Raw genomic sequence first — 12,835 nt, 5'->3', positions numbered from 1 at the left:
AAAAAAAAAAAAAGTTTTTGTAAAGACTCACTTTTTAATAGAAACTAGTATGTAACCCATGCGGTATATTATTAATCATGAGTTTATTCATGTTTAAAATGCTCAGTTAAGTCTAAATTCATAGGATTTCAAGAAAGGGAAAAATAGACCTAATCGTACCCATTCTTCTTGGACTTTGGGTTGCCTCAAAGGCTTGGCCTTTCCACCTACAAACCCAGAAATAAATAAAGAAACATTAACAAAGAGTGCAGTCAAGATCTCATAGGGAATCTATACTTGAAATAAATCAATGATAAATGATATTAAAATCGAATCAACAGAGAGTGAAAGGAACCTACCCAATAATGGCTCTGGCGGTGCAACGACAAAAGAAATAAAGTTTCACAAAAGAGGTAGAAATAGACCTTTGCAAGAGTTCTGCTATATGTATGGAGTGCCTCGTTCTTGTCCCCTGTAGGCAAATAGAAAAATAAAATAATACAATTTTACATTCCAAACAACAATCATAATTATAATAAGAAAAGGGTAATACAAATCAAATAGTTGGCGTGCAATACTCAATCCAGTTTGGAGTATTCATTAAAGTAGAAAGTTAACATTTACACCCAAACCAATAGATATGAAAATTTGAAGAAAAAAAAAGACACCAAAATCAAAAGGAATTAAAAAACAAATGATAAAAAAAAAACTAAATAAAATTCAGTGAATGAATTGAAATAAGAAGAAGAAGAAGAAGAAAAAGAAAAGAACATCACATAGGATGACAACCAAACCATGTTTAAGCAAAGAAAATTCCTTGTTTCTCTACAATACCTTCAATGGCTGTCAACCCTAAGCTAAATGGGTTTCAAACATCTTTGATCATGCCCTTTATTTCTTCGACATTCAAGCTTAATCAAAACCAATAACCCAAATACCTAAATTAATAAAAAGCAACCCAAAATAAAAAAAACCTAAATCATATTTGATACCAATTTTTATTGTTTAAAGATACCTATATCAATAGTGGTTCAAGCAATATATATTGGTGGCAAGAGGCTGGGTTGAAGGTGGGAGATGGTCTAACATGGTGGTGGTCCTTAATCTCTCCTTCACAGTGCCTTACGACTCTCTCCCTCCCCCTGTCTCTTGTGAAATCAGTGATTCATTGGGTATAAAAATAGCCTCTTTGGTTTTCACGTTTGACTGTAAAATCAAGAAAAAACTTACTCATCTATACAACATGTGAAGCTAAACTATGAAAAGAATTTTCAATGCCATTAATCATCAATCATCAGCATGACAACAGTAAACCTTTACTGAAACCTTTTTTTATTTTTATTTTTTTATTTATTGCACCCAGTGGGTCTTGAACACATGACCTCACCCTCCACTAAGAACTTATAACGGGGGAGGTGCTAGGTGGCTAGAGAAGAATTCAAATATGCCCTTAAAGCAGTTAAAGATTATTCTTCCTTTAAGTTTCTTCATAGCGGACCTTTAGTTAAGGAGGAATCTAGAGATATCAAATCATGACAGAAAAAGTAGGGAAATAGAGCACTCACCTGTACAACATGTGGAGCTAAACTTAGAAAAGAATTTTCTACACCATAATAAACTGCAACAAATAAACGGGGGAAAAGATGTCACATTTAGGCTCAGATGCAACTAAGCCATAAACTTGAAATTATATAATGCAAATCAGAATTTTACCAGTTAGAATATATATAACTCTTAATTCTTTTAATCGTCCAGCAAGTTTCAGCCCAATGGTAACTGCTCCATATATGCAGAGAAGGAAATGCTAGCAAATCGTTAAAGAAGCATGTAAAATAAATAGAACCTGAAAAACAATCTAAAAATAAAAATCAGAGAAGAATAAAGAAATACAACATATTGCCTTACATCTCAAATAAAGTTACAATAATTGATACAAAAATATAGAAGAAACATCAAGGAAACTTCTCACTGATTGACAATGTTTAAAACTTGGAACGAAAGTTAAGAAAATAGTTTGGAACTTCTCCACTACTGTGCCATGAATTTCAAAAGTTTTATATAGCATAGAAAGTATGTCTTCTTTTTCCTAATCACCTCACAATCTTGGACGTGAGGATTAAATGGTCAAATTTCCAAACAGAAGAAAATTAAAACTTTGTTCAAAGGCCCATCTCATAACATTAGCTGTAGAGATAGATTTGCTACCCCTCATTATCAACATCTTCTAAGGAGGCACTAACTAAAATAATGAACTATTTTATGTAGCCAAAGAAGGCTATTTACCATAGCATATATCTAGAATGTATAAACTCTGTTGCAAATTAGATATTACTCACCACAAAAGAAAAGCCATAAAGTAGCCAGTGTTTCTCTCCCCTATACAATTATTCTGCACCAATGAAGAGCTAAGTAGAAATTGAAAGTAATATTTAACAATTAAAAAACAAACCATCTCACTACAAAAGATTAAAAAATAATAAACAAAATAGTTTGATATTTTACCATCCATTCACAATGATGGTCAAAGCGAGCAACACAGCGATCACAAATGCTGCAGTGCTTGGACCTGGCAGGTCTGAACCAAAGGAGGAAACAATCATTATTAAAAGAATTACATGAAAGTTTCCAAAGAAATCTCTACGACTCTCTCCCTCCCCCTGTCTCTTGTGAAATCAGTGATTTCATTAGGTATAAAAATAGCCTCTTTGGTTTTCACGTTTGACTGCAAAATCAAGAAAAAACTTAATTAGCACAGTAACTCGCTTGACCCGATACATAGAAGTGGTTTTAATGAGAATGGGCCCACATACATTTAGCCACATGGAGCAAAATTCAACTTCAATTTCAGATTCTAATTGAACAATTAGAAGGATAATTATGAACTGATCGCCACATAGATGTAGACACATGGCACAAAATTAGAGTTCTAATTTGGAATTGCAATTTGAGTTTCTCTCTACTTCACCTATTATTATATATATAGACTAGTAGCAGACCCACACAATGCATTAGAATAAATAATTATTTTGTAATGTAATATAAGGTAAAATTTTTTCTCTAAAATTTTTTGAAGATAATATGTTCTCTCTAAAAATTAAACAATTTCTATTCAGTCTAATTTGGTTCACTCGGTCAATTTCGATCCCCCCGCCAGTCCATTTTAGACTAATTGGGCTTTAAATTAATTCTTTTTGTAGGTTTTATTTTCAATTTTAGCTCAAAAATTCATTTTTTTTCTTCATTTTTGGGTTAAAAAGTATGAGATTTTATTATATTTGGGCTAAACTCTTTAGTTTTGAGTTAAAAAATACAAAGAAAAATACTAAAATAGACATTAGAAATTAGAAATATGAGCCCTAAAAATTCAATAAAAATGATAAATATTCAAAAGTCTTATTCGATCCACATTGGTTCTATTTGGTCCATTCTATCCTCTTCGGTCTAATTTGGTCCTATCCAGTCCATTCGGTCCACTTTGGTTCTATTCGGTCCATTATGTCTACTTTGGTTCTATTTGGTCCTATTCAGTCCACTTTGATCCATTTCAGTCCTATTCAGGCCATTTGGTTCACTTTGGTTCTATTCAGTCCACTTTAGCCCTATTCTGTCCAGTCTATCCACTTCGGTCCTATTTCATTCAATTTGGTTCCATTCAATCCATTCTGTCTACTTCGGTCCTATTCGATCCACCTTGTTCCTATTCGGTCCATCCGGTCCTAGTCTCTCCATTTCGTCCAATTCAGTCCATTTAGATCACTTCATTTCATTTTGGTCCATTTCAATCTATTTTAAGACATATTTGGGTTGAAATCACCATAATCTAAATCCAAATTTATTAATAATAAAAAAATCTCAAACTCCTAATATTTAAAATCTTGAGCATTTATTGTTACTACGCTTTTGTTAAACCACATTAATATAGCATTTCAGTCCACTTCAATATGGCTAAATTGAATTGAAAATTTTTCTAAACATAAAAGCTATGAATATACAAATGTAATATTTAGGGCAGTTATTCATTAGTTTTAATGTTGTTACTTTTTAAATGAATAGTGTGAGGTTGATTATACATTTAAGCAAAATAAATAAATATATACATTTGTATGTGTGTATAATTTTTATTTAAATAATTATTCATTCTTTTAAAAGAGACTATCATGACAATGAAAACTCATATCAAACTTATACTGAATATGTATAATTTATTCTCTAAATTTTATTGTAGAGAAAGAGACAGACTACTTATGATAGGACACTAAAAAATACAACACCAAAACATATGAATCCAAAATAGAGTTTTAAAAATCACAATGATTCATCAATATAAAGTAGAGTTGTAAGAAAAAATAAAAAATCAAGAGAAAGAGAATAACCAGTTTTTCAAGAGAGAATGTGAAAGAGAATAATAAGAAATTTATATAAAATAATATGAGAAGAAAAAAAAAGTAAAAATAAAAAAATATTATAATAAACACCAAATTATCCATGTCATGTTATGTAATAAAATAACATTATATATATATATATATATATATCTTTATATAAACCAAATATAACATTATATTCTTATATACTATTTTTATAATGCAATACAATGACATCTATGACATTAAAAGGAATAAAAAATATAACAACTTAAAAACACAAAACTTAATCACATCAACCCAAAGTAGAGTTCCAAATAATACAAAAATTAATCAACCTAAAGTAGAGATGCAAGAAAAATATATTAAAAAATTCACCAAAAATGAAGAAAAAAAAAATGAGAAAGAGAAAGAGAGAAAAATAACCTTTTGTGTGTGGAAAATGACAGAGAGAAAGAGAGAGAAATAACATTTTGTGTGTGAAAAAACTATGAATAGAATGGAAAAGAGAATTGTAAATTTATAGTAAGAGGAGGGGAATAAGATAAAGGGATAGAGGAAGATAAAGGGATAGAGGAAAAATGATATTAAGGTAGATAGTAGTGGGGAGATAAAAAGGTAAAAGGGAGGGGAAAAATTAGAAAAAGTATAACAATAAGTTTGGAAATCAATAAGGGAAAAAAAAAAATTAAAAATAAGACAGAGAATGTTGAAAATGGGTGGATGATGTGGCTGTTGATGTGCTCAACAAAAGCGTAGTAACAATAAATGCTACGCTCCAGTTTTTAGATATACTAGTCGCGGACCTTGCGCATTGTGTGTGATAACCTTTTTAAGGTGGTTTTATTAAATTTATTTATTATTCATTTTAGACTAATTTTTTAAATAGTACTGGAATTTGTTATCATATTTTAATTTATTATAGGGACAATCACAAATGTAATATATATATATATATATATATATATTATTTTTGTCGTAACAAATCAAAACAATACAATTTTTCTCAAGAATTCAAAAGGCAAGTTAGCGAAAATATTAATTTTTAATAAAATTTATTTATAATATTTTGTGTATCATTAAAAGTTATATAAAATCTAAAAAAATTTCTTTTAGTTTTAAACAAACTTTCTCAAATAAGAAATTTTCTACCGTACAATCAAAAACAATGAAAAACTTATCTAAAAAATTAATAAAACTCTACAAAACTACAGTTCAAAAAATAAAAATAAAAATAATATATTGCAACTCTTTTTCCTTTAATATATATATATATATATATATATATATATATATATATATATATAAACAACAACAACAACAACAACAACAACAACAACAACAACCAAGAGTACAATTCCAAAGGGAAAAAAGTAAATAATTTTTTTGAAAAAAGAAATATTGTGTTAATGCTGTCGTAATCTAATCTAACATCTAATCCAACATATGAAAAATGAATAAATAAATAAATAATTCTAAACACAAAATAGAATTTGTTTTCTTAAAAATCTCAAAGAACACACTAATGAAATAAAGAAGATGAAAAACAAAATAAAATATTCATAAATACTTAAAACAATTAGTTAAGCATCTAAGAACATCATATAATAAAGACATAACAATTATCCGCTAGTAAATTAAACATAATATTTACAAACAGTGAAAAGATACTGCACAAAGACCATTGTTTTCAACTACACTAATTATTCTTCATTAGCTTGTCCAGATTATTTTGTTGTTTTCCAAATAAACTAAAATATAACAACACAAAATATGACATATTATAATATGATTTTTCCCCAATTTAGATCAACATCAAACATCATTCATTAAAAGTATTTAGTGTTATAAATAAAATGATTAAAAAAAGAAAAACATACTTGCATCAAGGAACACATATGGATTAATTAATAATAGGACAATAAGGGAACAAACCTCTAGTAGGATATCCTCCTATGGGAAGTGAATATTTTTTTTATAGAAAATTTTTAAAAAGTAGAATTCTAAAAAACTAATATTCATCAATCTAAGGTAGAGATATAGGGAAAATAATTTAAAAAATCCAACAAAAAATGGGAAAAAAAATTGAGAGAGAGAGAGAGAGAGAGAGAGAAATAACATTTTTTGTATGGGAAAAATATGCATAGAATGGGAGAGAATGGCAAATTTATAGTAAGATGATGGGAGTAAGAAGAGCTAAAATAAAGGAAGATGAAGGGGCAAAATAATATGTAAAGTTAAAATTGTCCAAGATGAATATATAAAAACAAGTACTTTTGTTTGATTTTCCATTGATTTATTATATAAATTATAACATCAAAATTAAAGTATATGAATCTGTAAAGTTAAAAACACCTAAGATGAATTTGTAAAGCCAATATATTTATATATTTAATATTGTAAAAAAATTAAAGGTAAAAAATAAATATGAAAAAGACTAATTATGTGGCCAATGATGTGGCAATGATCAAGGTGGCTCAACATGAGCGTAGTAATAATAAATGCTACGCTTTAGCTTTTAGATATATAGATTTAGATTATTTATTTAAACCCCACTTCTTTAAATAGATTCCAGAAGAACAATTCACTTCTAAAAAATAAAGCTACAAAATTTAAGAGGTAAAAAACACATACTAAAACCATATTAAAAAGAAAGATTTTTTAGTTCTCAATTAACTATTTATTTATTTTTTTTGAGTAGGGGGTGAGTATCTTTTGAATGAGAACGGGCTTTCAAAGCCAAATTATCCTAACCATTAGAAGGGAAAAAATGACTTACACTGTGTTGGACTATCTAGAAGAGGGTTTTATGGCGTTAGCAATGATGCCCAAAACATGGCAATGATATCCAGTCATTGGCTATTGTGATGCAAAGAAAGTGACAAGGACTTTTACAGGCACTTACGAATAAAGAAAGAGAAACAGTGAAGAGAAGTGTAAACATTCATAAGCTAGCTTATGTGATCGATCTTGGCTCCTTTATTTGTTATTGTTTTGTGTCTGTACACTCAGTATGTTTCCTGTTTTAGTCTTTTTTTTTTCAATCTAATTAATATGCTAACTTTTTCATTAGTCATGTGATCGTTCCAAAGGAGAAAGTCTTTACCTCTTCCAATCAATTATTAGCTTGGGTCCGTAATTGAAAACCTTTAATGGTTACATTTTATCTATTAAACACTTCAAATTAAATAATAGATTTGGGATCAAGTCTCTTACACCGGTATCTTGGCCTAATAGTTGGGTTATAAATGAGCTAAACTGAACCAAGAATTAGAAGTTTAGATTGTTTATTTAATTTTACTTCGAACACGAGTCAAGTTGGAGCTTATAACCGAACATGTTTCAACTTGGTTCATTTTCTTATCAAACAAGCTCGAGCTTGTTCATGAGCTACTTAATTAATTTGTTATTTATTTTTCCCATATATAGTAAAATCATGACAACAAATTTTACCCTTTCACAAATCTATGCTAATAATTAAAAAGTAATTAAAGTTGAAATTACTTTATTTGAGCTAATTAGATAAAATTATTTTTGTTTATGAATTTATAAAAGGTAGATTCACCAAACTAGTATTGTTACAAATTATATAAAATTTTTACTACAAATAGTTTGTTTATATTATCAATAAAGTGCAGATAATGATTTGATATCATAAAAACTTATTTGAAAATTTACACAATACAATCTCAAGTCTATAAAAATATATTTTTAGTCAGGTATGCATATAAACATATAATATCATATAAATTTAAATTGAGCTTCATGTTCATAAGTTGTTCATGAACATATTGTTATGTTTGAGCCTAAACTTAATCTTGAACTAAGCTTGCTTACTAAACATAAGCAAGCATTTTCCCAAATTGAGCTTGAGTTGTTCATGAACCGCTCAATTTGTTTATAGTCATACCTAACAGTAAAGAAGACAAATCAATATGAAGGAAATACTATAGTTTCAAACCAAACGTATCATATTTATAACACAAAACACAAAAACAAAGAAAAAGAAGAAGTTATATTTGAATGGATTAGGTAAAATGGTTAAGCGGATTAGTGAACCATAACAAACCACTTGGTCCAATTATAACCCGGTTAAAATCCTTTTAAAACCAATGAACCAAGCAATAATATGTGGATAAAAAAAGGCAACCCATTCCATATTATCTAAGCCTTTGCGTTGCTCTTTTTACTTCCTTAGTTATAATAACAAAAGAGAGGACACCAAGCAACCAGTGATTCAAAAAAAAAAAAAAAAAATGCAGGAACAAGTAGCAATAATAGTTGGAGCAGGCACCTCTGGGCTTGCCATAGCTGCTTGCCAAAGCCAGCAATCAATCCCATACATAATACTTGAGAGAGAAGACTGTATTGCTTCTATATGGAAGAAATACTCCTATGACCGTCTTCACCTCCACCTTGCAAAGGAACTTTGTGAACTCCCTTACATGTCTTTCCCTGCCTCTTATCCCAAATACGTGCCCAAAAACATGTTCACACAATACTTGGATGACTATGTCTCCCATTTCAAGATTAGTCCTATGTACCAAAGGAATGTGGAGTCTGCTGAGTACAATGAAGTTTCCAAGAGATGGTTTGTGAAGGCTAGGAATGCAAGTTCAGGTGAGGTTGGGATATATTGTGCAAAGTTTTTAGTGGTAGCCACTGGGGAAACAACCAACCCTTATATCCCAGAGGTTGAAGGATTAAACACTTTCACTGGTGAGGTTCTTCATTCTACTCAATTTAAATCAGGGAAGGATTTCAAAAACAAGAATGTTTTGGTTGTTGGGTCTGGAAATTTTGGCATGGAGATTGCTTTAGACCTTGCAAATCATGGTGCCAAAACTTCCATTATTATTCGAAGTCCGGTATGAAATTAATCTCATCTAACTTGGCTATAATTTTTCTTTCATGGGTCATTGTTATTAAAAAAAAAATTAGTTACAGTTCTTTAGGTATTGTACACTTGTACTCCCAGTTAAATTCAATTACATGATTGAATTTAATTGAGGAATACACTAACTTGAATTTTACCCTTATTATTATTATATAACCAGCTTTGTTATAATATAACCATGCATAATGGTTACAAATACCAAATATTAATTGGATTATATATGCAGATTCATATTCTCTCGCGAGAGATGATGGACTTTGCCAGAATTTTAGTGAAGTATTTAAAGCCTAGTTTGTTGGACTCCTTGGTGGTCATGCTTAGCAAGCTGGTTTATGGGGACTTGACCAAGTATGGGATAAGAAGGCCTACAGAGGGTCCTTTCTATATGAAAAGAATGTATGGCAAGTATCCTCTTATTGATGTGGGTACCTGTAAAAAGATCAAGTCCGGAGAAATTCAGGTAAAGAGTTTTGAGTGAGAGAATGGTTGGTGCTTAAAAAAGATGCATATGTAGTTCATCTTCATGTGTAAATCATGTAGTATAATATAATTTAATCTTCTATCTTTTAAGCTCCTGTTTTTTTTTTTTTCCTTCTTTCTTTTTTTTGCTTTGAACGCTTGTCTATTTGATTCTTCCACATATTACTCAGGTATTGCCCGCAGAAATACTAAACATAAGAGGCAATGACATAATATTCAAGAACGGAAAGTCACATCCATTCGACACAATTGTTTTTTGTACTGGATTCAAGAGGTCAACAAACTTGTGGCTTAAGGTAATGATACTATACTTTCGGTCTCATATAGTCATATTGTTAGTCTTTTATTTTGGAGTGTCCCAAAATATAATTATTTTTTAAAAGTCAATAAATATTATATTAATAAGTTTTCTAATTGATCATTTTGCTTATATATCTGAAAGGATAATTTTTTTTTTTTTTTTTTTTTGAGAAATGAAAGGATAATTCTTAGTTTTTAGTTTTTACTAGTTTTATCTTGGTTTAAAAGAACAATAGTTTTAAAATTTTATACCTTTTAATTTAAAGACAATGTATCAAATGATGTTCTCTTGAATTTTCTAAAAAATATATATATATATATATATAAGATGAATCTAAAAATGACTAGTAATATAGATGGAAATAATTATCTTAGAGAAATGCTATGTCCACAACATTTTCACAATAAATCATAAGTGGCAGATTATTACTGGTTATTATTATTGGGGCAAAAAAGTATTCTCAATGATAAGTTCAAATTTGAACCAATAATAGCACTTCTCATTATCTTATAGTAAGTGGTGAAGTTGTCTAATTCGTATTTTAGAAAGGAAAAGAGCTCGGTCTGCTTCCTAGGTGTGGAAGGGAATTGAAAGTTGCAAAAAAAACCCATAACAAAAGGGTATGTGTTACCTAGTGAGGAATGGAGTAGACATTGAGGTTTGGAAGGACCCATAGATTCCATGTGTGTTTTAAACCTAAAACCAAGTTTAAAGTGATTTGAGGTTTAGCCTCTGATGGTGGCTAACGTACTTCATCAACATTTTGGGAGTTGGGATGTGCATAAATTGGTCCAATTATTGATGCAGATTCTATTACAGCCATTAAGAGTATCCCTATCCCAAGCACTTAAAGCTTAGACAAGAGAGTATGGATTGGTGACAAAACTGGTACTTTTTCAGTTTTAAAAATCTGCTAATTAGATTATAAACTCTCAAAGATTTAATCAAGAGCATAGTAGTATATGGAAAATGCTCTTTAGAACTAGCAATTGAAGAAGGGTTTTTTTCTCAATCCATAATTGAATGAAATACTAGGACAATCATGGAAGCATATGAAGATGATGAAAAGCCTATTAGGTGGGAGGTGACACACTGATGCAGATAGTTGAGGACATCCGAGCCATGTTAAGGCACGCTCCTTCAACCAAGTGCAAATTCAATTGGGTCCAAAGAAATGGGAATCGAGTAGCCCATAATTTGGCTAGTTGGGGTTTTTTTCATTCAATTTTTGTAAATTTTTTCCGCGGAGTAAAAGTTTAAAACATTTCCCAAATGAAAATCCACTTTTAAAAAATAAATCTTCAAAATTTATACAATAACAAACACATGCTAAAACTACATGAAAAAAAAAAAAAAAAAGATTTCTTAGTTCTTAATTAACAGAATTTTTTGTTTTGTGCAGGGGGATGATTATCTTTTGAATGAGGACGGGCTTGCAAAGCCCAATAATCCTAACCATTGGAAGGGAAAGAATGGATTGTACTGCGTTGGGCTACTTCAAAGAGGGTTTTATGGAGCTAGTACTGAAGCCCAAAACATAGCCAATGATATCAAGTCTATTATGTAATGTCCTCCAAAAAGGAATGAAAATAGAGGACACAAGAAAAAACGGCTACTGTGATATATTCTTGTTTTGTTTGTTGCTTTTGTGGAGCATTAGTGCCGTGAGAAAGCAATGCAAAGCAAGTGAAACTTTTGCAAGCACTTTTAAGAATAAAGGAGGAGGACAATAGAGAATTCTTAAACATTCATAAGCTAGCTTATGTGATCAATCTTGACCCACTTTATTTGTTATTGCTTTGTGTTTGGACACTAAATTTGTTATGACTGTTTGTTTTTAGAAACATTTTATGGGAAAAGAAAAAATAATTTACTTTTTTGACAGTTTTTATATTTTTTTATGAAAGTGGTACCAAAATTTTTCTAAAATGGTTTATTAACAAATGCCTTAGAAGGCATCCGTTAATCAAACTCTTAAATGAAACTGTGGGGACCGGCCCAGAATAACAGGTTGGCTGGGCCTTGGGCTCGTCCGAGGACGATCCTGTCCGAGGAGACGTTGCGGCCCGTAACCCCTGCCCAAGCCAACTGGGCAAAGAAAACACGTCCGAGGAGTAACTCCTCCTCGGACATCCGAAAGTCCAGATCAATGATGCATTCCAGTTACTGTAACTCTCACTCCAAACGCATAAAACGAAAGAAAGTTCAAAATATCCCAGGAAAAGCTGTCACCACTACATTAAATGCACCACAACTACTCTTCTGGCCACATTAATGAGGAGAAGACTTTTGAACAGTGTTACCTTGGTCACTACAACTCACAAAGAACTGGTAAGGGCGTCTGATGGGACAGGTGCTCAAGTGGGGGTTTGGATGATCAATAAGTGTAGGGCCCAGATGATAAGAAAAGGCCTATATCATATGTAAGAGCCCCCTAGAAAAGGGGATGGAAGAAAAAAGAGAGGAGGGAAGGGAGAAAAGTAAGAAGTCATTGTATGAAGGCACGTCCATAAATGAAACTTCCACTTTTCATATACATTTTCTGGATTTACGTTTCTACAGAACATGCAACGAACCGTCTGAGCCAACTGGAACCGAGTTCTTCATCCCACACTCTACAAACTTCATTGTGTGGGACTTCTTGGGCCAGGGCCTGATTGTTCAGGACCGGGTTAACAAAAATCGTGTCCCTACAATTGGCGTCGTCTGTGGGAAGAACTAGGGTATCAGCTAGCACGACGGTCGAGCATGGCAGAACTAGGTCCACACCAGGAGAATCCTCACCAAGCTAACTCCCAACAGACACAACCCATT

General features: G+C 31.0%; 1 protein-coding gene across 1 annotated transcript; it reads left to right on the top strand.

Moving 5' to 3' along the window:
* Positions 1 to 8,527: 8,527 nt before the first annotated feature.
* LOC115969876 (probable indole-3-pyruvate monooxygenase YUCCA10) lies at positions 8,528 to 11,815 on the top strand. Its single transcript, XM_031089511.1, has 4 exons — positions 8,528 to 9,211; positions 9,467 to 9,700; positions 9,891 to 10,016; positions 11,424 to 11,815. Exons 1-4 carry the CDS (start codon positions 8,600 to 8,602, stop codon positions 11,586 to 11,588), a joined length of 1,137 nt encoding a protein of 378 aa, XP_030945371.1. The 5' UTR covers positions 8,528 to 8,599; the 3' UTR covers positions 11,589 to 11,815.
* Positions 11,816 to 12,835: the final 1,020 nt, after the last annotated feature.

This window comes from Quercus lobata, chromosome 12, assembly GCF_001633185.2.
Source record: "Quercus lobata isolate SW786 chromosome 12, ValleyOak3.0 Primary Assembly, whole genome shotgun sequence".
NCBI classification, from domain to species: Eukaryota; Viridiplantae; Streptophyta; class Magnoliopsida; order Fagales; family Fagaceae; genus Quercus; species Quercus lobata.
Note: the sequence above shows the minus strand (reverse complement) of the source record. Positions and strands in the feature narration are given on the sequence as shown.